Source organism: Pseudochaenichthys georgianus, chromosome 7 (assembly GCF_902827115.2).
Source record: "Pseudochaenichthys georgianus chromosome 7, fPseGeo1.2, whole genome shotgun sequence".
NCBI lineage: Eukaryota > Metazoa > Chordata > Actinopteri > Perciformes > Channichthyidae > Pseudochaenichthys > Pseudochaenichthys georgianus.
This window is the reverse complement of record NC_047509.1, coordinates 28,435,826-28,463,569: the sequence shown is the minus strand read 5'-3', so window position 1 is coordinate 28,463,569 and position 27,744 is coordinate 28,435,826. Positions and strand designations below refer to the sequence as shown.

Here is a 27,744-nt window from a genome sequence, read left to right as displayed (position 1 = left end):
GTCATTTATCGAACCACGCCCCCCTGTGTCAGGCACTTCCGCCTCTGTGTCAAGGCTTCACTAAATTCTTGCTCACATCCCTGGACTTGTCAAAACATTCACTCTGCGCACACAGGTAAGAAGACAGACATTTTGCTGCTTTGGCTTTGGTCTCCTGTTGTTTTTTCTAGGCCATAATTTTTGCATTTTGTGTATAAGAAAGGTGGCTAAGTGCTAGTTAGCCACCTTATTTTATTTTAGCCCGCCCGCTAACGTTAATGTTAGCTGTCAAAAAGATCCCTGACGTCCTGTCAGAGTTGGAGCTGTCAGCTCGGTGTGTGTTGTTATTGAGAAGCAACACCCTGTATACCTGTTTAATTACCGTATTCTTGCTTAAAACTGTTAGCTGAGGTTAATAAAGTTCAGAGTTGTCAAGCTAAGACAACTGCTAGACTCTAAGTGCTAATGTTAGCAAGCAAACACTTCACGGTAGCGTAGCATAAGGGATGGGTTCTCCTCGGCACTTCTGTAGCCAGTCCCACGTTGTTGCAATGGTAATGAAGATTATAATTAAAACCACAAAGGATGACAGTTGAGTGAAATATGGATTTGTAAATGCTGTTAGTCATCGGGCTCTTCCTAAATGTATTAGCAAGCTGTGCTAGTTAAGTTACGTAGTATGATAGTAGTGCGACTGTCAAATCTGCCCAAGGTGTACGTGGAGACGAATAAAGCTATAATAAAGAAAGAAGAAACATTGTGTGAGAAAGATTAGTATAAGGGTCACCATCAGCTCTTATCTCTGGCAAGGCATAGGTTGAATTCTTCTCCTATCAGGCTAACTGCCTCAGCAAACATTGGGAATGTTCCTCTGCCTGTTTTTCTTCCCACTTCCTCCATCACCATGTACATCCAACTCACATGAGACACTAGACAAACTAGGTATACATGTCAGTGTACTACAGGTCATTGACACGAGCCTCACGAAGCAGGCTGTTTGTGAGACACAACCCTCAGAGGCATACATTGTATTGCTGCATCACATGTCTTGTGATGGGAATGATGCCGGGAAAGATTACATGTATTGTCCCAGAGGTATATTTGTTTTCATAGCCAGTACTGAGAAACATCTGAATATAGTAACATACAGTGCTTACACTTGACACTGGTTCTGGTATGTTTCGATGCATACCAGCATCCGGTTGTTTAGTATACTCAAAATATTTTGTCTACCATTTGGGAACCTTGTGTTACAATAACTTACTGAAATGCAGACACAGTGTTTGTAGTGGCTGAGGAAATGATACTGACATATTGTGACACTTAAAGGAATAGGCAGTGACTTTTTCTGACTTATCAAGAGAAGATAAATAATCAAACAATATGTTGAATGCTTCCATCATTTTAAGCACTGCACTAAAGTTAAAATGCAAACTTAACTTTATATTTTTTTGATTTTCAATTGTTAAAAACAGTTGTACAAAAACAAATCAATAGCCAATCCAAGCAGTGGATGGATTGACACTTCATCATTTTGTTGATACGTTGAGTACATAATTTTAGGTTGTTGTAGCCTTTATAAAAAGTGTGCATGTAACTTTTGCCTTTTTAAAAATGTTTTGTCGATTTGGCTAAATTACAAGTCCTTTAATTGAAAAATTGGGAAACAAATGACGGTTGCAGAGCTAAATGAAATATCCCTGCAAATGTGTGCTATGCTTGAAAAGTTATGTTGCATGAGTCAAACTATTTTATAAGTAACATCAATTAGAATTCCAATAAGATTCAAAGATCTAATTATGTTTTCCTGTCCTGGAGAAATCACACTTTTCAAAAAGAATTGGAACTTAAAGGTGGGGTAGGTAAGTTTCAGAAACCGGCTCGAGATACACTTTTTGTTATATTCCATGGAATGCTCTTAACATCCCGATAGCAATGAATATCTTAAGTGCTTTGACAAAAAATCCATAAAAAAATGTCATCTGTAGAAGCCGCAATACTGTAAAAAGTACAACCAATCCGTATAAACGGATTGGATGGCCTACCTGCCTGTCAGCCTTCCATCGGGGCACAAACTTATCTTGTGCCCTCATTGGTCATGTGCGCGTTGGAGGAGGGGCTCTGTGAGGAAGTGGCAGATTTTCTCCGGTTGTGTATTTTCAAATTCTAGCGATCTCGAGCCGGTTTCTCAAACTTACCTACCCCACCTTTAACAAAATGATCCTGAAGGCAGACACCTGCTGATTGTATTGCTCCATTACACAAGACTCCAGGCCGTTCTCTGAGGAATGACGGCTGTTGTCATTTTGTTTTTCGTCTCCCTCCCAAAGGTGTCTTAATTACCTCCTTAGCTAGTTGCTATGGCGATGGGCTTCATTTGTAAGTGGAGCATCACAGTTTACGCAAAACAGAAGAGAGAGAGAGAGGGGAAGAAGAGAAAATAGATGTGTTGTTAGCTAATTTATTGGGGTGCTATTTAAATGTTAATTACTTTAATACCTTTTTATAAATGATGCAACATGTATTTTGTGCGATGTGGTTACATTTTAAGGAACAGGAAAGACTTTTGCAAGGCATGTCCTAAAACCCAAATGTCAGCACAGTTGAGAGGAATAATGCAGTGATTGCAAGACTAAAATACACCAAAGCAGATGTTACACCAGTGGAACCGTTTAACTTTGATGGCACCGTAGTTGTAGTTTTTAGATGTTATCTTTGTTCCTGGTTCTTAAAGGAAGAGTGGGATGTTAAGCTACAATGTGTCACTATAATTGAATACAAAAGGCACTAACAATATTGGGCTTCCTTTTGTTTCCGTGACTCTTATATCTACCGTGTGTTGCCAACTTGCCACATGGGGTTCTGGCAAAGTTGTAGCTTACCTTAGTCGAGGCAACCATCCTGGCAACAGGCAAACAGTACTGTATGCATAATTTATGAGAGAGCAGGGTAACGGCTAGCCAATCAGGAGACTGTCTCATACACAGCATTGTATTGTTTTGTTGTGCGTGTTTTCTGGCTCACGGTCATTATGAGTGCATGCTGGTAATCAGGGACAAACAGCCTGCTACAGACACACCATTGCATCAGCAATATTTTATATAATAAAGTCATTTCCCAACAATATTTGACACATTTTGTATGTTTTATAATATATATATGTGTATATATCCTTTATTTAACCAGTCTCATTGAGATTATCTCTTAATTAAATCTCTTTTCAAGAACAACCTGGCCAAGAAGGCAACATGAACAATGATACAACAAATGAACACAAAACAATACATGCAGATGTTTCATTTCATTATTTTTCACTGCATGATGTAAATTGCATAGAATGCAACAAGTGTGACTTTGGGCGTTTGATTTGCTTTCTTCTTGTTTATTCCTTATTTAGAAAGTTTAGGAGCAGCTCGGTAACAAGACTGCAAAGTATTTTGTCGTTTGCAAAAGTTACACCGCTGCAGAAAAAGACTAAAAGTCTATAAACACAATTTGCTAGATATAAAGCCTGTACCTCTTCAGAGTCTGGAAATTATTTATTAAGAGGTGCTAAAGCATTCAACATGTTAAATCCAAAAATATATTATAAATCCATCCCTACTTTGTCATCATCTGTGATAAACAGGACCACCAGAACAACAAAACACCACAGCAAAAGTCGAGCTAAACCAGATCATCCAGTTCCACGCTAACAAAGAATGTTGATCACAACTTGTGTTACATTCATTCAGTCAGGAGGAGTGTCGCTTTGTTAGCATTGAAGGGTGGACCCATAGAAGAAAGATGCTGAGCAGGCTTTCTATCTTTAAACCTGTGTGAAAGTAAGACTTATCCTAGCAGGTTTTACTGCGCTGACTCACATTTCTGCATTTCTGTGTGTGTGTGAGAGACTGTGCTCAGCATCCTGCTCCGAAGGAGACAGTGTTTTGTTCCTTGAGGGATTACACTGTGATCGAGCAGGAGGAACATGAAGAGGTCAAACTCTTCACCTCAGTCTGAAACAGAGACACTATTACCCCCTAAACGCACCAGGAGCGTCTGCGCTGCGGCTGCGCCACGCTGCGACCTCCTCCTGCGACCTAACACACCAGGCGCGTTTCAAAACGTTGCGGAAGCGAGCGTCGTGTGTGCAGCATCGCAGTTGTTGTTGATTTTGGAATATAAGGCTACGTAGTTAAATGGTTTATGTTTGTGTCTGTTTAAATCGTGTTTATTGTTGTTATTTCCTATTTTGTTGTGTTGTAGACTACAGACACAGTTAATAATAATTGTAATATTCCAGTTATAAACGACATGAATCAAAGATGTGTTGCTGTATTTTAGTGGTAAAAAAATATGCATTCATCATCATAATTATTGTGTATATATATATATAATTTACAGTGCCTGTAAACCGGAGGAGAACGCTGGCATGTATTCTCCTACTTGAAAGACGGTGGTGGGGGGGAGGAGAAGAAGCCGGTTTTGGGTGCACCCCCTCAACCAGCAAAGCAGACAACAAGGTGATTTTCATCATTTCCTGCCTGCACAAAAAAAATAGGATTCATCCTATATTTTAGAAATTCCTTGCGGCGAGGAGCTTCTGGGACGCTTCGAGCCGCGGCTCAGTGTTTCCCCTACCATTGTCTTGGAGGGGCGCTCCAACGGAGCCCCGCACACCCCCTGAAATTCAAGGTGTTGAACAAAATAAATAATCATTTTTATTAATTTTTTTATTATTTATTTATTTATCTGAAACCAAATTGCAACTTATCCATATCTACTGTCACTTTTCACATTGAACATGTGCTCTTTTATTAAATAAACTAAACGCTTTCATTTTAAGTTGTGAGTTTAGTGTTTTTGACCCTAAGAAACACTGATGCATTAATTAATAACAATAATCCACAGCTCCTCTCTCTGCTATATCCCAATGCCACCCCCCTGCTCAGGCACCACCCCCCCAAAGGAGTAAACCTAGGGGAAACACTGTGAGCTATTATTTAAATGTTCTTAGGGCTGAGCAATATATTGAACATGTACATCTACGGAGGCCTGCTCCCACCTGTAGAATACGGCTGTACTGGAGAGGTTTTTACCCCAGACTCGTCGCGGAGAGACGGAGTGGATCGACGCTTCGGGCTTGGCCTGCTTCAACCGGGCGTGTGCTGCTGTACGCAGGAGGATTTTACCACCGCTGGGGCCTGCTTTCCACCTGTCCTGGTTCTGCTGTTGCAGAGGCCTGCTTTCACCTCGGGGATACCACGGAGGGACCGGAGCGCTTCCACGCTGCTGTTTTCGCCTGTCCTTTGCTGCTGTGCTGATTTTGCTCCAGTAACATCGCAGATACTGTGTGCTGGTCTTGGAAAATGGCCCATATCGGGATTCTGCTGTGCCTGTTAACTGTTTTGGACTATGAGAAGATCTCTAGTCATTCTGAGAAGACTACTGGATTCAGGTCTGTTCTGCCACCCGCAGTGGGCATCCCCTGCAAAGGTTCGGATGTGTTGCTCAAACAATTACCGGTTGCCTTGTCACAGTCAATCTGCTCGACAAAATATGTTTGTCTTTTTTATTTTTCTGCGATGATGGTTCTTCAGGACTGCTTCTTAAGCTCTAATCACACTCTCGCAGACTTTTCCGGTGATTCTAAATTAGATGACAATATATGTGTGTCGTTTAAGAGGAAAAGATGCCTGGTTTTTTGTTGTTATTACTGTCAGGAAATGTACAACCTAACCCTGGTCCGCCCAGTAGTAATAGTCAGATCGCTACTCCTGCTGATTTTAAAGCTAGGTCTGGGTTGGGTATCATCCACTTGAATGTGCGCAGTCTGTTAGGTAAACTAGATTTTGTCCGTATCTGGGCAAAATCGACTGACGCTGACGTAATTGTCTTATCAGAAACATGGCTAAACAAGTCTATTTTGGCCTCTGACATTGCCTTACATGGTTTTAATGTGTAGCGTACTGACCGGCCTAATAAAGGTGGTGGCGTTGCCATTTATGTTAAGAATAAGTTCAGTGTAACCACATTAGTTTCCAAATCGATCAGTAAGCAATTTGAATTTTTAGCCATAAATATAGAAGTGGCAAAGGGTCAACAGGTCATGGTGGTGAGTCGTTACAGACCCCCCTCAGCTGTCAAAGACTCCTTGTCTTCACTAGCTAATCTTTTATCACAACTAGACTACAAGGAAATAGTGCTACTTGGAGATTTTAACTGGGACTGGTTAACTGCAGTGTCAAGAGTATTTTAAAAACCTTTGTATCTCATTGAATGTTACTCAGATTGTTGACAGTCCTACTCGCCCAAATATGAAGTCCCCTAATAAATCCTCCCTAATTGATCTCATTTTAACTAATGTTCCCCATAAATATTCATCTGTGGGAGTATTTGCAAATGATCTGAGCGATCACTGTGTTGTAGCCACAATTAGGGACACTAAGGTCCAAAAGGTTAAACCTCGCATTATCATTAAGAGAGACAAAAATCATTTTGTTGAGCAGGGTTTTGTGCATGATCTGTTCTATTTTGATTGGGGTAAAATCGATCTGTGTGCTGATGTGGAAACCGCATGGTCTTATTTTTATCTTGGTTTTATGGAGATCATTGATAGACATGCACCCCTGCGTACATTTAGAGTAAAGGGACGAGACAATCCTTGGTTTTCTGCTGAGCTGTCTAGTCTCCTTCATGAGAGAAACAAGGCCTGGGCAAAGGCGAGGCAATCAGGCTCAGAGATAGAGTGGCTGCGTTTTAGGCAGCTAAGGAATAGCTTCACTTCAAATGTCAAAAGTGCAAAGTCGAAGTACTATTTGTCAGTTACCACAGAAAACCTAAATAATCCTAGGAAATTTTGGAAAGCAATAAAATCAATATCCACCGGTGAGATCCGTAATGAACTACCTCCGTGCCTTACCACAGCATCTGGCTCTATATCGGACAGGGCTACTATGCTAAATTGCTTAAATGAGCATTTTGTGTCCTGCGGTTCTATGTTTGATTCTGTGACTAACTCTGCTTCTGTGAACACCCCAATCCGTGACTCTGAACAATGTGGTCTGGAAAACCCTTTCAGTTTTACTCCTTTTACTGTCAATGTTGTTCATGAAGCCTTATCTAAGCTAGATCCTAGGAAACCGGCTGGCCCGGACAACTTAGAACCTTTCTTTTTAAAGATAGCTCCAGATTTTATTGCTCCACCTCTTACTTCTCTTTTTAACCTCTCCCTCAGCACAAATGCAAGTCCAAAAGTATGGAAGTCAGCTTATGTCTTGCCTTTACTGAAAGGAGGGGAGGCAACTATTTTAAATAACTATAGGCCAATCTCTAAATTGTCAGTTCTGGCGAAGGTGCTCGAACGACTTGTGAGTGAACGGGTAAAGGAGTTTTTATGTACAAATGACATCCTGTCTAATCATCAGTCAGGCTTCAGAAAGCAACACAGCACCATCACTGCGACAATGAAAGTGGTAAATGACATTACTAGTATTTTAGATAATAAGCAGAGTTGTGCAGCTCTGTTTATTGACCTTTCCAAAGCGTTTGACACCGTTGATCATCGCATCTTAAAGCAGAGGCTACTCAGTATTGGCATATCCAGCCTTGCAGTGGGGTGGTTTGTGAACTACCTCTCTGAAAGGTCCCCATGTGTTCATTTTGATGGACTGTCTTCTGAGTGGTTAAACATTTCTAATGGTGTACCACAAGGTTCTGTTTTAGGACCACTTTTATTCTCCATATATATTAACAGTTTAGGTGATAATGTGGATGAAGCTACTTTACATTTTTATGCGGATGATACCGTGATGTACTGTGCAGGTCCCTCCATTAAAGAGGCTGTTGTTAAATTATAGGCTGTTTTTTAACACTATTCAGACTCAGCTCTCTGAATTAAAGCTTCTTTTAAATGTGGATAAAACCAAGGTAATGCTCTTTTCAAAAGCAAAAAAGACACCAGAGCCTGTTTTTGATATTGTAACTACGCAAGGAACAAAACTTGAAGTTGTTGCCTGTTACAAATACCTTGGTATCTGGCTTGATGATTGTCTTACTTTTAAACTTCAGGTCACTAATCTGCTTAAAAAGCTGAGGGTTAGGCTAGGTTTCTTCTACAGGAACAAGTCCTGTTTCTCATTTGAAGCCAGGAAAAGGCTAGTCACTGTGACCTTTTTACCTGTGCTGGACTATGGGGATCTGATGTATATGAATGCACCTGCCCATTGCCTGGAAAAGTTAGATGCTGCGTATCACAGTGCTCTGAGATTTGTAACTAACTGTAAAGCACTTACTCATCACTGTACCCTGTATGCCAAGGCAGGTCTGCCTTCACTAACTGTACGGAGGCTCAGTCACTGGTACACGTTCATCTATAAAGCCATGTTGGGTAAACTACCTTTTTATATCTGCTCTCTGATCTCCAGCCCCTCTCTTACTGTCTTTAGGGGACATGTATCTGTATGTTTTTTGTTCATCCAAAACAAAAGATGTAAGGGGGGAAATGATAGGATAAGAGATGTTCTTCCCACTTAACAATCTTCAACTTGTGTTAAGAAATGCAGCCTGCTTCTTATTAGTTTTGTAGTCTCCTCACACTTTCTAATTTCATGTTCCCAGCTTCACCAGCGTGTGCTTTAAACTGATTAGATACAGTATATTAATGCAGCTGTATGTTTCCCATTCTGCTGAGCAGCTGTTAATGTAGCTAATGCGATGCAAGTCCTCCCTCTGCAGCCCGGGACACATCGTGTTGACGTTAGCACTTCAAATGTGCCCCTGTCAGTGGATATACTCCAAGGTTACTCTTGTAATTGAGGTCAAATGATTTCCTGCGGTCGTACTCTAGTAATACAAAGTTGTTTGTGGTTATTGACGTTTGAACTCTTTCGTGGTAATAGTCTTGTGATTCAGTTGTACCTTCCAGCATTGGTGCATCATGATATACAGTAGTAGAGGATGTTTTTAAAGAAGCAGCTCATAAAGAATAAGACTATACAGACATAGCTGTGATACAGTATGAACGTTTTTGGTTTCCTTCCTTTTTAGGGGTTGGTTCCTTGTTGTTTGGGTTTCTTGGACCTTTTTGTAATCATGGACACAACCTGACAGAATTTGTACCGAAACTCCAACAGTGTTGTCGTGTGGAAAAGTTCTGAAAGGCTGCTGGCCACGATAAGAACTGAAAAACAAAGGCAAAATAAAGAAATGTATCTATCTTAGCATCTACATGGGAGATTGTAATCACTTTCACAAAACAACTGCATTAGAACAAATGTTTAGTGAGTTAAGAGCACCTCTGAAAAATGATTTTACTCCAATATAATTTAGTCAAAGGTTTTGTTATTTTTGTGTGTGTGTGTGTGTGTGTGTGTGTGTGTGTGTGTGTGTGTGTGTGTGTGTGTGTGTGTGTGTGTGTGTGTGTGTGTGTGTGTGTGTGTGTGTGTGTGTGTGTGTGTGTGTGTGTGTGTGTGTGTGTGTGTGTGTGTGTGTGTGTGTGTGTGTGTGTGTGTGTGTGTGTGTGTGTGTGTGTGTGTGTGTGTGTGTGTGTGTGTGTGTGTGTGTGTGTGTGTGTGTGTGTGTGTGTGTGTGTGTGTGTGTGTGTGTGTGTGTGTGTGTGTGTGTGTGTGTGTGTGTGTGTGTGTGTGTGTGTGTGTGTGTGTGTGTGTGTGTGTGTGTGCGCGCGCGAGTTGGAGAAACGGAGATGTCTAATAAAAACAGATCAAAGACCGTAAGAAGATTTTCAAGGTTTCCAGTATGGACTTCACACACATATGATTGCTCTTCTTGGGTCTTTTAAGTACATTACCCTGATATGATACAACGTTGTTAACGTCAAACTCTCCACAGAATAACTGCATAATGTTTGGAGCAGAAAATGAGGCACTTTTTTCCTGTTAATAAGTGGTGAATAATTGTTGCATGGACATCTGGTTGTCTGGATATTCTTGTAATGTTTGCAGTTCATGGGAAGAACACAGAGTACTGAAGCTCTGATGAAGTATGTGCGATAAGGGTAATCACTATTGTAGGCTTGGTCATGTTTTGGTACATAATCTGCCCACTTCGAAGCAGGAAGTATTGGGAAAGTCGCTTTGTATCCTCGTACTGGGGAGATACATTTGAGACACTCCAATTGACTTGTTTCCACCAATCTGGATTGAAACTATCCCGCTGCCCTGCATTATGGGATTATGAGACCATAGGAGTAACACATTTTATCATGCAAATGTTTTGTCTTATTTTAAAACATCATTTTAGATTAAATGGAGCCAATCAATTCCAACACATAGATTAAAGTTTGGACGTTAAATTAGCTGTTCGAACAGTTATACCAAACATGTAATTCATGCTGTCCACCTTATCCATCGTGGATTCTGAGGCCAAAATTCACTTGTGTGCTGAAGGCGTAATCTACTGAGTCACAGGCAGAGGTAGAACACCCTGCCACTGTGTAGAAAAGTCGAAAGAAGAAGAAGAAGGAGGAAGGAAAAACGAGAACAACTATTTTCCCCAAGATTCAGCGTTTCACCTTCAGAAATGACTACCTAATTTCACCGCAGGTACGTCAAGAGTTTGTTGACGAGTCCAGAAACAGCATAGATGATTAATTATAAAGATATTTTAAGTAGAAGAGTAAGTTTAAAAGGCCTTCAATTGATCTTGTCTAAATTAGGAACAATGAACAGTTTTTCAATGAACAGTTTTTCCATGGCTGTGTATTATTTCTTGCCTATAGTTTGAAACCAACAAGAGCTGAAATGTACAGATCAATATTGATGATTGGTCTTGACTAGAGTTGGAGGAACCAAAAGACAGTACAATTAGTTGGCTTCCAGTAACTGCTAGAATCCACTTCAAGACACTGGTACTTGCGTACCATGCTGCGAATGGATCTGGCCCTTCCTACATCCAGGACATGGTTAAACCGTACACCCCAGCGCGTGCTCTACGCTCTGCATCAGCCAAAGGACTCGCTGCACCCTCGCTGCGAGGGGGACCCAAGTTCCCATCAGCAAAAACACGTGGGTTTGCTATCCTGGCTCCAAAATGGTGGAATGAGCTCCCCATTGACATCAGGACAGCAGAAAGCTTACACACCTTCCGGCGCAGACTGAAAACTCATCTCTTTCGACTCCACCTCGAGCGATAGAATTACTAACAAAGAACTGCTAACAGAGCACTTATATACTAATAAAGGACTGGCTTATCTATAGCCAGTTGAGTGGCACTTGAAATACTTGGCTCTATGAAACCTGATGTACTTAATGATTCTGTTTTCTTCAAGGTTGTGTCTTCCTGGTCGAATGTACTTATTGTAAGTCGCTTTGGATAAAAGCGTCAGCTCAATGAAATGTAATGTAATGTAACTAAAGATAAAGAAAGGAACATCGCTCAACAATAATCAGTAACATTTTCATTAAAACTAAAACGTTTCCTTGGTTACATCCTCTAGTTCCCCTTTGACATTGTGTCATATTGATAGGGTTGCAAACATATTCATGCAAACATATTTAAAGCACAATACTCTAAAATGTAAATATTAACTTTGTAAATTCAGAAGCTGTAATGAGAAAGGAGACTATTGTAACTTGTTCAGCAGACCTAATAGAACAACTATTGCAGGTCGATAAACGTTGAAACCTAGTTTGGTAGGGAAACATAAATGCCCTTTTTATTTGCCATTGTGTGAAAAATGAATAAATGAAGTTATGTCACATGTTATGTTGCAGTTTAAACCTTTTTTGCTGCTATTGTAATATTATACCTGAGTTTCAGACCAATACCTAAACAATATTATATTGACTTTTTTAGGGGAAGAGGAACATATCATTACTGCTCACTGTGCTAACTTGTGATGCTTGACACGTTTGCGATATTCATGTTCAAACACAATTTGATTTAACTGTAATGTGAGAAGAGGCCCCTGCAGTGTGACTGTGTAAAGCTTACTACTAATAATGGATCAAAGTGTAAGTCAACATTTGTCATATTTGCTAATCGGTCTGTGTCATTATGATGGTTTTCTTGCATTGCTGACATCATGGGGGTCAAAGGGACGATTGAAACAAACGGTTCAATTGGCTTCATCATGGATTGTTTCTATGAAACTGTGAAGCATATAAGTGGACAGAAATACGAAACAATGAGTAAGCAATATTAATTATTCGTTTTTATAAAGCAGAACAATGTTATCTACTGCCGACACAGTGGAGCATTTCCTTTCCAATAGCTATGTTGGGTTACTGACCAGTGAAGCATCACTAAACCCTGTTTAATGAGTTGAGGGATTCAAATGGAATATGTTTCCACCTTTACTGATTTTCATCCCGTCACCTTTACTCGTTGACATTCAACAGGTAAATAATGATTTCTGAGTTTAGCTCTATGACATACATTGTTAAGGCCAGTTCAATCAATGGCCGAAACTCCAAGAGGATAGATATAAACCTCTTAAACAGGATGTCTAAAGACAAACGTCAAAAGCAGACATTGAAGAATAAAAAGTGCTGGTCCAAGCTGTTAACAACTTGTTCTCGCATTTCTTGCTTAATAGTCATTTTAGACTGGATGTTACTTCCCTGATTTCCATGTTAAGTGTGATTATGCTGTTTGGAACTGTTTTGAAATATGAACTTGAGTTTAAAATGTAGATCCGAGCCAATGTACCCAACAGAAGGTAACAAAGACCCTGAATGCCTGTGACGGTGATGTCCCAATTATGTAAATACTGGTCCAGAAAACTCTCTGTTTGCACTCAGTGGGCCATGATGGACCAAACTCTCAGCCTGACTAAGCTGCTTTTGATCTTGTAGCCTGGATAGATGAAAATGACCCTTTATCGTCATCTGAAAAAGTACAGTAAAATATAACTCAGGATAATGGGGCTTTTGAGGGCAATTTCTTTCGTTTCAATTGAACCAAACCTCAGTTCGATAGAAGCAGATTATTTGTCTAGCTCTGAAACGCAGTATTGTTGCTCAGACATGGACCAATCCATAATAATATTCTCTGTGGGTTGTCATCAGGCTTAGTTCTGCAGGACTATTACAGAGTTGTATGAACAATTCCAGTTTAACTTTGACAATATATTTTTCACATTGCTGCTTCATAGACATCCTTGGTTTCTGCAAAAACATGTTTTTCTCTTATTAGTCAGACTAGTCTTTGGTTTCATGGAAGGAAACGACTCTCTGTTTACCCAAACTGAATATTGTTTTTCTGTCTCTACAGATCCTGCTTCTCTCGACAACGCCAAAGAAACCCAACCTGAACTCAGAAGTCAGCTGTTGACGTCTCTGAATCAAGCTGCAGATTTGCTCCAATTGAGCCCCTGGATATTGAGCGAACATCGTGCTGTTGCCGTGCTGACAGGCCAGAGGGACATTGATCGCCAGGTGTCCCTCCAGAGGAACTCTGAGGGGTCGCCACGGAAAGGAACATGTTCTAGAAGTCGTACGTCTGTCCTAATCGACTGGTCGGCTTTGACTCTAGAAGATGAACAATGAGGATGAGTTCTACGACGCCGTCACAGGTAGGAGTGTGTCCGAATCTGGTTTTTAATGGATAAAGTTGTTTTGTATATCTTTCTGAAGTAAAAGAGTGATTTTCTGTGCCTGTCCAAAAATAGAAAGTTCCCAATTGATGCCAGATGTCTCAACAGATTTTTCACAAAATTGTTGATTTCATTTCTTCTCTTCATTTGTAATTTTCTCAAACCAATATTTATGTATCATTTAGGTTAACTAGGATCTAAATGTATTTGGCTGCAAGAGGCTATCTCGTAATAAGCATAATACCCTCTGTTGAAACCTAACCTGCTGTAGGCTGATGATTATTTCAATAATAATCTGCTATCTTGCGGTCATGATCGGTAAGGTCAACGACCGCTTGCATTCTGGGAGGTTGTGTGGTTGTGGTCACCTTTACAAAATATAAAGAAGTAGAATTTGTGTGGGTTTTCCAGATAAATACTCATTTCAGTGTGACTCTTCTTTCTGGGTTTAGGGATATCAGTTGGTATCAATATCCCAAGATCAGCAGTGAACGCTCTATATCTGATACCCTTCATAGAGGCGGTTAAATGAAACCTGACTTGTATTAAGGATTCATTGGTTTCAGATGTCTGCTTCTGTAAACAGATTAGACATGTCTCCATGCATGGGATGCCATGAAGGGTCTGATATCTATGAATTAGCTCATTCTAAAGATTTGATTTAGCTAATGTATTATTTGGAGTTGCTTTGACTCACAAGGACGTTGTGTATTATACACTTGTGTGTCATCCTGACTATTTACTATGAGAGGGGCGTAGCTTGTCTTACATTCCAGGGGTCTGACTCGCCAGACTCTGGAGAGATACACTTTGAAGTGTTTCTCTTGGTTTTGGAAACGCTTTAATACTCTAAAGTTGGAGGAACACTCATTCGGAGAAATACTCACTGGTGATGTCAGTTAAAGTTGTACGGTCATTAGAACAATGTGAGAAATAAGACATTTGGACAACAACATGGATTTTGTTGGCTGTGGACATAGTACTGTTGGTTGTGGTTTAAAACATTATAATTAACAGCAGTTAAAGGTGGGGTAGGTAATTTTGGAGAAACCAGCTTGAGTGCGCTAGAATTTGAAAATACACAACTGGAAAACATCTGCCACTTCCTTACAGAGCCCCTCCTCCAACACACACGAACACGCACATGACCAATGAGGGCACGAGATAAGTTTGTGCACAGATGGAAGGCTGACAGGCAGGTAGGCCATCCAGTTATTTTAGCCGGGCCGGCTCAGATGATTGGTCGTGCTTTTTACAGTACTACGGCTTCCACAGATGACTTTTTTTTATGGATTCATTGCTATCGGGATGTTAAGAGCATTCCATGGAATATAACAAAAAGTGTATCTCGAGCCGGTTTCTCAAACTTACCTACCCCACCTTTAATCGCTTTAGTTTTTAATAGGGTGTTGTTCTGTCAGCAATTATTAACACAATTGCTTTTGTGCCTTTACTGCCTGTTGTGACCTTTTGTGTGATATTGCTAGGCATGCTTGCTCATGTTGACATACATTCTATACTATTAGACTATTGTTTTTTCTTGTTTCCTGGCCATATATATATATATATATATACAAGAATCAAGTGTGTGTTTGTGTCTGCCTGCCTCCTTTCTTTGACCATATTACTAATCTGAGACGGATGTATTATTAATGTGTACACAGGGTCAGATGTCTCCCTCATTGCACCTCTACTTTTGGTAAATGGATGTTAACTAGTATTCAATTTCAATATAAATGCTATTCTTGGTGATTTTTTGTTCACAGACTATATTGATCCTTAACTTCTATCAGCTCTTTAAGAATTATCCAACCAATTCCAAGTATTAGAAAGCAATACTAAACAGATATGATCTAGGTCACTTCCTGGGAGCTACAAGGACTGGAAGGATAGGGTTACATTTCTCTGTATGTTCTAAATCAATGAAGATTTGCAGCACATGGTGATATTGCGACATCTGCTTTTTCAGCTTGTGGCTGGAGGATTTGTTCTGATCTGGTTTGTGCATCAACATATTGTTCTTTAGTCAGAATCAGAATCCCTTTATCAGTCCCACAGAGGGGAAATGTACGTTGTTACAGCAGAAAAAGAGCCATAGACAGCTTAATGTTACATACGTTACATATGTAACATGCATTAAAAAGTACTAAGTTAAAAAAATAAGTAGTGTGCTGCAATTACAATGAATCTTGTGTTATATATTACCTTCAGTTGGCAAACATGTACTCCAACAATTGCAGATGCCTTATTCAGCTACTATGATGTAAGATCTAATGTTTTGAATACTAGCTTACACATGTTGCACCATATATGAATGACACACCTGCATGTAGTGAAAGACTGCTCATTAATACTCTGTGTTAAAGCCCTTTGTGTTACATCTCAACCTAAAATGCCGTACCTCGGTAAGAGTACACACCTGGTACGTTTGACGTAATACTGACAGCTGAGTAGGCGTGTTTAATAATTGATAATACACAACTTATTCTATTTTAAGTGGTTGCTAAGGCCCCACCTTGAGTTCACCTCTACTCCACCCTGCAGCACTTAATATTCACAAGTCATTTATCTTCTGGCTGACACCCAGGTGTAGGTCGACACCTGCATGTATTCCCATGGACATTTACTGGTAAACCCAATGCTCTCACTATTGGTGTGAGCTTTATTTTCGGCGTGCGCGGACCAAAATGCTGCTTTTCCCTCATAAAATGTTAAAGTGATGCCAGAAACCATATTTGTGTTCTTCAAAAACACTTGAATTACTCCAAAATGATGAAACTTGTGTCAGACGCCATTGACAGCTTTGTTATTACTGAGCTCCGACATCGCATTGTTGTTTCAGTCCGCAGCACCTTCTTGTATACGGGTGTCTTGTTTTGTTTCGCGAGAATTTAAATATCTTGTATTCAAAGTCAGTACCACAGTATTGCCCTCATACTTTCTTTTTCTAGAAAAACCCTGAAATACTATTTAGCTTCATATGGCTGCGTCATGACAGTTTACATGGGATTTCCGAATGACATTGGCATGTATTATATTGTGGAATTTTAGAATCATGACCATGAATTAAAATAAACCATAGCATTAGGGTTTCTGAAGTGACACCACTGTAATGTAAGTGAAGAGGTTAGTCTGTGTAAACAGGTACCAGGCAATCAATCACATTTGCCTGTCACACACAGGCTCAAAGTCCCTGATGCAAAACAGTTTGCAAATGTTTTGCATCATCCATGACTTTGACCAATGTTGCAAGCAAACCTTTAGAGAGCTTTGTTTCTCTCTGAATATGCATTTATGTGTTGCCTTTTATTGCACGAGTTGAAAGAGCAGGTATTCTGCGCAGAGCAGCTGCTGTGACCTTGAGTAACACTCTCTCTCCCACAGGCCTGGATTCAGACGAGTCGTATGAAGGCGTATCGGAGGCCAGCTTCAAAGATGCGCTGGTGTTTGACAGCAGCAGCCAGAAGAACAATGGGTCTGTGCCACAAGAGAATGGCATCAAGAAACACAGGTACTGCTGCATTCCTGTCCGCATTCCTCCTGCTGGGTTTGTTTGTATGTGGGTTACCTCCGACTGAAACCAGCTCAATGTGTGGGGCAGGGTCGAAACACATTTCTTCTGTCCATGTCGCAATATTTTGTAATGCTGCTGTCAAATGAGAAAACAAAAACATGAATGCTTTTAGTCATTAGGAACATTGGGTGATGTGTAGACTGCCTCTTGTGGCTGAAATGTGTGTAACAATAACAAATACAAAAAATCCCTCATTTAAAATTATCCCCGTTTTCTTTTCTTTTTTCTGTTTTTCAGGACATCATTACCGGCGCCCATGTTCTCCAGAAACACTATCAGTGTGTGGAGCATCCTGAAGAAATGCATCGGACTGGTAAGGAGCCGCAGACTTCCAGACACAAATCAAATGCTAATATTCTGAGTGGGCACCCACACAGACTTGAAACTGATTTTCAGTAGCTGCTCATTATTTTAGGGCCCTTGTAACCAGAGTCAGAGCAGTGTTTGAAACTACGTCACTGCCATGTCAAAAACTGATTGTGTAATATGAATTGTCTCCACTTCAAACAGTGTTTGTTAGATGCCATGTGATCATTGAAATCAACTCGGATGATTACAAACTTGTTCTGTTAGTAAGGGTCACTGTATGGTTTTTCCCAGGAACTCTCCAAGATCACGATGCCCATCGCCTTCAACGAGCCTCTGAGCTTCCTGCAGCGAATCACAGAGTACATGGAACACACTTACCTCATCAACAGAGCCTGCGCATTGCCCGACTCCATAGAGCGCATGCAGGTCAGACACGCACACATGTACAGGAAGGACAACAAATAAATACATATTCTGTACATTTTTTGCATTTTCTTGTTTAATTTTGCAATTTATTTACTGGATCTATATGCAAGTTTTAATATTCTTTTATGAGCACTAACCACATTTATTGCACTCTTGAAAACGTTCTATTCCAATTATTTGTACTTCCATTTGCAAAAAACACGGTTTAGCTACACGGTACACTTTACAGCCCTTTGTGTTTTGTTAGGAAAGTTCTAGGTAAACCTCAATTAGTTGATTTCAGTTGCCATTTTGACCTCAACATGATGGGTTTATAATCACTGAATGTAAGAACTGCCCTGGTGCTGTACATGAGCTACTACATATTGTAAATAAAACAGAGATCAAGGTTATATAATTCTCCATGGTGGTGTGCACTTATCCGCTCACCCCCAGTGTATTGGATCAATAAAGCAACCAGTATGGAAAGCTCCACACACACAAACACTTATTGACTGACTGAGCCTGGCTCTAAACAGAAGGATTAATATGAGAACATGCAACGGCACAGGGAAAAGAAACAAACACACACTCGCTGACATGATGTGTACATTGTTTGTCTTTAGGCGGTAGCTGCTTTTGCTGTGTCAGCGGTTGCGTCTCAGTGGGACAGAACTGGAAAACCTTTCAACCCTCTGCTGGGAGAGACCTATGAGCTCACCAGGTACACACACACACACACACACACACACATACACATACACATACACACACACACACACACACACACACACACCTTTTGTATTTAATGGGAACACCATCCTATGTTACATTACAATGTGTCATTGTTTCTGTCTCGTCAGGTACTCTGCCACCATGTCATCTTGGTTTAGGTGTCAAATACAAATCTAATTCACCCTGTGATTTGGTTCCTTTATTTGATACAAGTAACTTTAGTTTTGAGATGATGTGGTAAGACCAGTTCTTCGTTTAGTGTGATTTTAAACCTCTTTCCCAATTCATAGCATTTGAAGGCGTTCAGACTTTATACTTCACATCACACATTTTAGCACCTCAGGTTTTGAATTTGAAGGAGAGTTAACAATGTTTACTTATATCTTGGACATTCTTAGACCATAGGAATAATGCCTGAATTTCGAAAATAGTTGTAGTTCTCCTTAAGATGTTTTTGGGCCATTTTAGCCTTAATTTGGCCGAAATGGGGGAATAAAGAGATCAGTGCAACTAAGGGCCAAGAGCTAGAATCAAACTCAAGTGGTTGTGTTGTCGCCCAGTTTAACATTTCATTTCCTCCCTGCCCCCCACAGAGAGGACCAGGGCTTCCGGCTGGTGTCGGAGCAGGTATCCCACCATCCCCCGGTCAGCGCCTTCCATGCAGAGAGTCTGGTGGGGGACTTTGTCTTCCACGGATCCATCTACCCCAAACTCAAGTTCTGGGGCAAGAGCGTCGAGGCCGAGCCGAAAGGGTCCATCACACTAGAGCTGCTCAAGTAAGTCTGGTGACAGTTTGTTCACGTCACAGTTTTCTGATCCAGAATCAGTTCCTCATCTCTTCTTCTCCTCTCCTGCAGGCACAACGAGGCGTACACATGGAGTAACCCCTACTGCTGTGTTCACAACATCATCCTGGGGAAGCTGTGGATAGAGCAGTATGGCACCGTGGAGATAGTCAACCACAGGTGAACTGCACATGGGAGATGTAGTCTGTGATTACTCTTTACAGCAGGTCCTTTGTACTGTCGGCCCGAGTGCAGTTTGTTGTTAATTGAACTGTATTGGTAACCTATGGCGACCCACACAGTGTTTTTATAATTTGTCAAGACACATATTAAAGGGGCCCTATTATGCTTTTTGGGGTTTTCAATTTCATATGGTTTGTTTTATACATTTTGGTGCATGTAAATGGTCTGCAAAGGGTACAATCCCAAAGTTCCCTACAGAGGGAGTATCTCACCCACACACTCGCCCCCCAATCAATATCTTAGTTTGTAAAATGGTGGGGAAAAAAAGTTGAACGACTGACCTTTAAAGTTTCCTAAAGCCAAAGATGATTGCTGAATATTGCTTGTTTTGTTAACCAATTATATTACATTTATAATAATAATAATACATTATTATAATAATAATTATAAATTAATACATTTTCACATTACAAAAGCTGAACCTAAATGATCTTTCTTTGAGCGTGATATTCTACTGAGAATTTGAGTTTTTTAAAGAACACAAATGTTCTGCTTGGATGCCTGCATAAGGTCTGTTTATAGACACACTTAAGATATATGAATGATTATATTCTACAACATAGTTGAGCCTCAAGCACACTCTCCTCTATCTTTGTTCAGCAATCCTGCCCGGCGCCTTCATCTACTCTGACTCAGCGTTTCACTTGAGCAGCTTGTGTACTCTCTGTGTGTCTTCTCGTGCAAACAATACGTCAAGCACTTTGTAAACCTTTATTTATTTAAGCTCTGCATTGTCCATCCAGTCTGAGTCACAATCACACAGCTGCTGAGATTCTGCTGTACTGAAGCACTGATTGCATGAAAGAGCCTTGCATGAAGAACAAGGAGCGCTTGATCGAAACTTAGTGCAGGAAACAAAAAAGGCCCGTCTAGTTTCAGGCTGACCTTTGTCTAAACAACACTAAGGAGGAATTCAATGGCACTAATGATGCTCTTAATTGCAATTAGTAGATCAGGAACGTCGGTTTAGGAAACTTTAGCCTCAATGTTCATTGTTATAGCATAAGTCTTTTCTTTCATCATTATTATGGACTAAATAAAGCTATGGACGTTAACCAGCTCTTCTTCACTCTGTTTTTCTGCAGCACTGGAGACAAATGCGTGTTGAATTTCAAACCCTGCGGGATGTTTGGCAAAGAGCTGCACAAAGTGGAGGGATACATCCAGGATAAGAGGTTAGCATGCACTCTTAAAATACACTTCAGTCAAATGTTATCCTGAACTGGTTCTGCATTATCCTTCTCTGCTTCTTCCTCTCTTCTCTCGATCTTCCTTTGTGTTGTCCTTCATTTCCACTCACATATCATTTGCACATGTTTCTCTTTCTCATTCTTCTCTCCGTTTCTCTGTTCTCTCCGTCAGTAAAAAGAAGCACTGTGTGATCTACGGGAAGTGGACCGAGTGCATGTGGAGCGTGGACCCTCACGCGTACGAGGCCCACAAGAAGTCGGAGAAGAGAGGGGACAGCAAGAAGCACAAAAGTGTGAGTAGAAGTTAGGAATCCGATTCTTCAAATCTGAAACTGTTATTCATATCGCAGATTAACAAAGAAAACTGATCACATTTAATGCACACAGAATGAAATGAACTAAAACCAGCGACTCAACACATTATAAACACGGAGAGTAACTAAAACAGAAATCACACCAAATCAATTCTTAAATAGTGGGTTGTATCAGTATTTATGTGTCTACTGTTTTATTGTTATGCAACTATAACATACTCGTAGACAGTATCGTATTGCCTTTATTTTACCTATTGTTTAAAATATAATTGAATTGCTTGTTTTCTATAATTATCTTGTGACTCTGTATTTTTGTCTTGATTTCCTGTTGGTGTCCACAGCATTCTGTGTGGTCATGTCCAGGTAAAGCAGCAGACTGGAGGTCTTTAGCGGTAGTCTGTTTGCTTGTTTGTAGTGAATACAATAGCTGTAACATGTATGTAGTTTTCCTGGTGGGTTTTAGAAAGACCTCGACTGGAACAAGACACCCAATCCTATTTATAAAGTATAAACTAAGATGCTTCACCCTCGGTTTAAATAACAAGTGTGTTTCCCAGGAGGACCAGGAGGAGAACGATGACGCGGACGACATGCCCGACGCCCAGGAGACGGTCTGTGTGGTACCAGGAAGCACTCTGCTGTGGAGGATAGACTCCAGACCGGCTCTCTCTACTCAGGTACCAGAAAACACTCAGAGCCCAATACAAAAAGGCTGATGGACCTTCACATGTATAAAAACCAGAAAACGATTAGCTTTCTTTCCCAAACAGTGTTGATTGCAGGGACTGTAATGTTTCATTGATGCCACATTTCCGCTGCATGTTACGACACGGCTCTTCTCAACTCCACTTGCTTTTTTTGTTGATAGTACCCACTTATTGTCCCGTAACACCTCCATAGAGGTTACAGTAGACCTGAGCCAATACAGACAGGTGGTCAAGCATAATCAACATTTTAAGACATCCCATAATGACTGGTGCATTATCCAGAATGTAGTAAGGGCAATGTCTCGGTTGAGTTCCTCAAATTAAAACGAGAATGAAAGATCATGTGAAATAATGTTTCAATAATGATAATTCTCTGATATATTGCAAATCATATCGCAATTGCAGAATCAGTCAATATTATTGCAACCAGTTTGGCAGGAATGAGAAGACTGCTGTTCACTGATCGGGCAGAGAGAATCGTAACTAGCCTGACACGGGACATCCTGCACCAACCCGTCATATTCAGAGAGTGTTAGTTCACAATGATGTCAGGGCAGATTCAGGCGAGAACACTACCTCCATTAAGGAAAACACTTTTAGAAAAAGGCCTGGTACTTTAAGTCTAAATATGCAATGGAAATTAGGCATTTCAAACATTTAATATCCTTAACTCCCTCTCAATCTTTCTTCCACTTCCCTCCCCAGATGTACAACTTCACCAACTTTGCGATGTCTCTCAATGAGATGGAGCCCGGCATGGAGGGCACGGTGGCCCCCACAGACTGCCGCTTCAGGCCCGACATCAGAGCCATGGAGAACGGCTTGATGGGTAATTCCTTATATTAAACATCTCTTTTTAAATTGTCTTGTAGAGTCTGTTTGATCACAGCCGACTGACAAGACAGATTAGTCTCTCTGGAACTTAAAAAAAAAAAAAGACACTAATGAGACAATGCTGCCCCCTGCTGGCTGTCTGTGTCACTATCATCTCTTTTTGTTGATCTAAGGCTGCAGCCACACGAGGACGATAACGGAAACGCACCAAAATCGTTATCAAAAAAGTCTTCCGTCCACACGCAATAGCCACCAGAAACGTGTCCGTCCACCCACACGAGACAGCTCGAACCTCTGGAGACACTGTAGTACATATGCTGGGCCTGTAAGTGGCGCTGTACTTCTGCCACAAAATACACCAAAAGCAGCGAAGAAGACTTCTCACGCATGCATGGTTGCCCTTCTGTTTATTCTCCGCGTTGGATTTCGCAGCAGAGGTGGGGTTTCGCCGGTCAACATGTCCGTTAAAGTTTAAAGCTTCCGGACAAAAGAAAAAAGTGCCGGTCAAAGGTCTTCTTTGTTATTTATTGAGCTTTAAAACAAATGAATAACGACTCTATATAATAATATAAGAATCATACACGGAGGACGGAGCCTCTCTTTTCCTCCCCCTCTCCTGACAGCCCGTCAGTATCCGTGGTCTCATGCAGCTGCTGATCCAGTAATGCGGGACCCGACAGTAAAAAGAAACATATCTATATCTAGTTTAGGTAGTTTGAGAGGTAATTAAAATAGCTAAGGGTGAAGATCTAACTTGATTAAGTTTGTGTTGTTCCGCTCATCGCTCCATCACAGTGGGCGGAGCTGCAGGTGAGCATGCAGAGCTGCGTGTCTCCTCTCCTGTCCGATTAGACTTCACTCGCGTTTATGTCCATATCGATCAAATCTAGCTGGAAGCTCCTGCTGGGTGCGCTGTCCTGCGAGACACCGGGACCTGGCTCGAAACACTGGGCTATCGCGTCATCGTTATCAGGAAATGATCGTTATAGGGCGTAATCACGGAGCCGTTTGGCCCCCCAGAGCGTTTCGTCCGCAGATCTACCCACCTTGGGACCCGTTATCGTTTTCTGCGTTTCCATGTCGGCCTCGTGTGGCCGAACCGTAGACTCTATCTGATAGGGAACTGTAGCCGATACGACCGTTATCGTCCTCGTGTGGCTGCAGACTAAGAGAGTTCAACACTACTGCCTACGAGTGTATTATACGGAGCTCAACTGTATAAGTACAGATGTTTTGTTTGTGTGTTACTTGCAGAGGAGGCCAGCAGGGAGAAGGAGCGTCTGGAGGACAAACAGAGAGCGTCCAGGAAGGAGAGAGCCAAGGACGAGGAAGAGTGGAACACCAGGTGGGAAGCACACTCTCAGCAGAGTGCACGTATACACACAGATACTACAAACAGAGCAGAACTGTGTTGTGAGCTCTGTTGTTCTACATTAGATCAAACTGGCCACCGTGCAAACAAGACGCCAACATGACCATCGTCTGTCAAGAGCTTCAAACACACAATCGTTTTGAAAACTGAATTAACATAATGTGATGAAAAGAAAGATGAGTTCATAGTTTTATTAAAAAAGTAGTGATGGACAAGATAATATTCCTCTCTATGCTAACAACATTTCTACATTTATTTATTTGTTTAAGTTGAGCATTCGGAATTTCACATTTGGAAGTGGAAGATTTGTAATCGTCTTTTTATCGTCCACAGCAGCACACAGTGACATTCAGATTAGCATTCAACCCGTCCAAGTATTAGGAAAAGCTGAACAACATATATCAGTTTAGGTACTTCATACATCTCTTTTTAGTCTAGATTTGCATTAAATAAACATGAAAATGAAAAGATTTTAACAATAATACATTTAAGTAACTGCAGCTACATTTCCCTGCAACTGTACCCGGTGACACAGAGAGGATGGCTTAACACCAGAACCACCAACATTCCATTACCCCCAGAACCGCCAATCACAACAGCGTCAGCACTCGAGACATGAAATATGTAAATGACAAACGATTTAAACTCAGTTCATGGGGTTCATTGTTAAATTGCTTCAGGTAGTAATTATAACTGATCAACAAGTTCAGATGCATGTGCTTGTACACACAAAAACAACATCATTATTACATTTAAACAAACTCCTCATAGTTTATGAACGACATTATTCGAAAGTGTGCAGTAACTTTGGATAATCACACAGGAATAATGAACGGAGCGCTCTCTTTTTCTCTCCCTCTCCTGACAGACCGTCTGCTTCTGTGTCATGCAGCTCACTGATCAAGTAATGACCCCACAGTAAAGAATAAACACATTTATAACTAGCTTAGCATGTGTCCGAGGTCGATTGGATATCTGAGTGTGACGGTCCAACTGGAAGTGTGTGTTTAGGAGAAGAAATGTATCCTGAATCATTTCAAAAGGTGTGCTTGTGTGTGTCCCAGGTGGTTCCAGATGGGCACCAACCCGTACACCAACGCCCCGGCCTGGCTCTACACCGGGGGATACTTCAATAGAAACTACCAAGACCTGCCCGACATCTACTGATAGTCCTCCAGCCTTCATCATCATCCTCCTCTTCCTCCTGTATAACCTGCAATGTCGTGAAATGGAGAGAAATGTACATAAAAGAAATCCACATTCCCATCTTCATCTCACTGCCTCCATCCTCTTTAAACTGAGAGTGACAGAGGAGAAACTTATCCACGCCTCTCAGCAGCCTGCTTCGTGCCCTGAGTCTTCAGCTCTTTTTTGTTTTTTTAAATCTCTGCTTATTCTCATTCTTGGTGATTTTGTCACATAGCAACCAGCACATGTTCTTCCTGAGGGATGGCAGCGGCAGAGAGCTGGTGAAATCATCAGTTAATCTGAATGTTTAACACTTTTACTTCACACACTCTGAGAAAGCACCCCCCCACCTGACTGTCACACGTGTTGTTATGGAGTTAAATCATGAAGTAAAACATAATAATCACAGTGATGGATTTACAGTCAAAGCAGGGATGTGTGAATCATGAGGCCTCTTTATTTTTCTTTACATACTTTGAAAATAAATATAGGTGACATTGGACCCTGTAAGGAAGACGATTATAAATGTTGGTGAACGGAGCTCATTACTGTCTGTGTGCAATGTCCCTGAAACGCTCTCCACCACATTAACCTTCTGCTAAAGGCTTATGTGCTGAAATGAATCCAGACCGACTACTAGAGAGCAGATGCTTCCTCGACAGCAGAGGGGAATGTGATGCCAGAGGGGGGGGGGACCAGGAGAGGAACCACACACCATGTGACGTTCTCCTGCACAGCAACACATGAATCTGACCTTTGAACCCCTGTCTGCACTTGGCTTCTGCTTGTCTGTAAAAGTAGCTTTCTCTTCCAGTATAATTGTAAAGTACGATTAACATTAACGAAAGAAATGAGGAAACACTTAACGGAATGTTCTGATGCAGCACGGCTAGCTGCTGAGTCGTAGCTGAGCTGTTATCCTCTGCTTCGTACATCTCTTAAAAGGCGGAGGAAATGTTGAAAGTTCTCTTTACGCACACTTCTGCTTTCCCCATGAGTTTGTCATTTATAACTGTATATACAACTCCCAGATTTGACACAACCACCAGCTGTGTGGAGAAAATACAAGTAAATACATAAATTATCGTATAAATATGTACAGACACGTAAAGCCATATTAACTACAGGAGAGGGCACTTGGTGTGTGAACGATGGCAATTATGAAACCTCAAGATTGACATTATTATTATTGGCACTCACTTTAGCATGATTAAAAAAGGAAGCGTTACTCGTGTCAGTGTAATAATCTGCTGTGCCGTTGAATTGGATGTAAGCGCTGGAAAAATGTCACGAAAAGAAAAATATGTATAATTGTGTGTTCCTCCCACACGAAAGGGCTGATCTGTTTAATTTTCCGTCTGTGTGTAAAATGTCCGATTCTGATTGTAGCAAAAAAGGAACTTGTTAGATATCATCGGCAAGTCATACGCTCCCAATCTTTTTCAAATTGAAGCAAAAAGTACTCTAATGAACTTAAGCACATTATAAGGGAAAGAGACACAACAAGCTAGTGTTTGTACAGAAACTTGATGAGTCATGCTCTGCACAGTCATAATAAATCCCTTTACGTGTCGGTTTGCTCGGGCAGATACAGTCTAAGGTTGTGAGGCATGCTCATTTAAATTCATATACGATTTATATATAAATTAAATGAATGTATAATGAACCTTCTACTTCCTGCTATCTGCAACACACACTCTACACACTTCCTGTTTGTGAGATTGTGACAGACAACTACTAGTGAGTGAGCTTTTGTTGAAAAAGGGAACGTTGCACCGTAGTTTGCACTCCTTTAAACAACAATGGCAGTAGTGTAATACATCTATTGTGACCTTTAGTAATGTTCATTTTAAATCACCATTTGATGCGTTTTGTTCCCTGCTATTTTAAATATCACATTTCCATCAGTGCTATTTCACCAACTCTATGCAAGTGTTGCACCTCAACTTGAATCTGTGTCCTCTGTTATTGTACTGTAGCTTTACATTCCTCGTAACACACACACACACACACACACACACACACACACACACACACACACACACACACACACACACACACACACACACACACACACACACACACACACACACACACACACACACACACACACACACACACACACACACACACACACACACACACACACACACACACACACCTTATCTCAATATACTCAGAATATTTGGAAGGAATTACATACACATCTTGGACCAATTTATCTTTTCATTTGTGTTTAATTGTTTTATTTGATTTCTATGTCATGCTTAGCAACTCCCTTTTTCATTCCCTTGTTTTCGTGTGATTGTATTTATGTTTATTATTTATGATCTTTGCGGTTCTAGGAAATAATTGTTGTTTTAAAAAAAAAGTAAAACATAATTCAAATTATTTTTTAATAATGTAAAATCAATCACCGGCTTCACGCTTAGCTACTCTCATTAAAAATGAATCCCACAAACACTACATTAGTAGAACTGGTCGAATGCTAAATGAACCCAAACAGGAACAAACCATTGTTGGAAAGTGCTGATTCAGCGTCTACCCCTCACATTATTGCTGTGTCATTAAA

The 27,744-nt window shown here is 40.8% G+C and overlaps 1 protein-coding gene across 3 annotated transcripts; it reads left to right on the top strand.

Moving 5' to 3' along the window:
• The first annotated feature begins 22 nt into the window (after positions 1-22).
• Positions 23-26,771, top strand: LOC117449250 (oxysterol-binding protein-related protein 2-like). Of its 3 annotated transcripts, XM_071203826.1 has the most exons (16): positions 26-115; positions 4,366-4,484; positions 13,195-13,495; positions 16,901-17,027; positions 17,328-17,403; positions 17,691-17,825; positions 18,431-18,528; positions 19,133-19,315; positions 19,397-19,504; positions 20,653-20,742; positions 20,930-21,050; positions 21,629-21,748; positions 22,484-22,607; positions 23,867-23,957; positions 24,853-24,888; positions 25,049-26,771. In XM_071203826.1, the coding sequence occupies exons 3-16, from the start codon at positions 13,459-13,461 to the stop codon at positions 25,149-25,151; spliced, it is 1,449 nt and encodes a 482-aa protein (XP_071059927.1). In that variant the 5' UTR covers positions 26-115; positions 4,366-4,484; positions 13,195-13,458; the 3' UTR covers positions 25,152-26,771. The 3 variants fall into 3 exon arrangements, with proteins under 3 accessions (XP_033942687.1, XP_033942689.1, XP_071059927.1); XM_034086796.2 differs by lacking the exon at positions 4,366-4,484 and having other exon boundaries at positions 23-115; XM_034086798.2 differs by lacking the exons at positions 4,366-4,484; positions 24,853-24,888 and having other exon boundaries at positions 23-115.
• Positions 26,772-27,744: the final 973 nt, after the last annotated feature.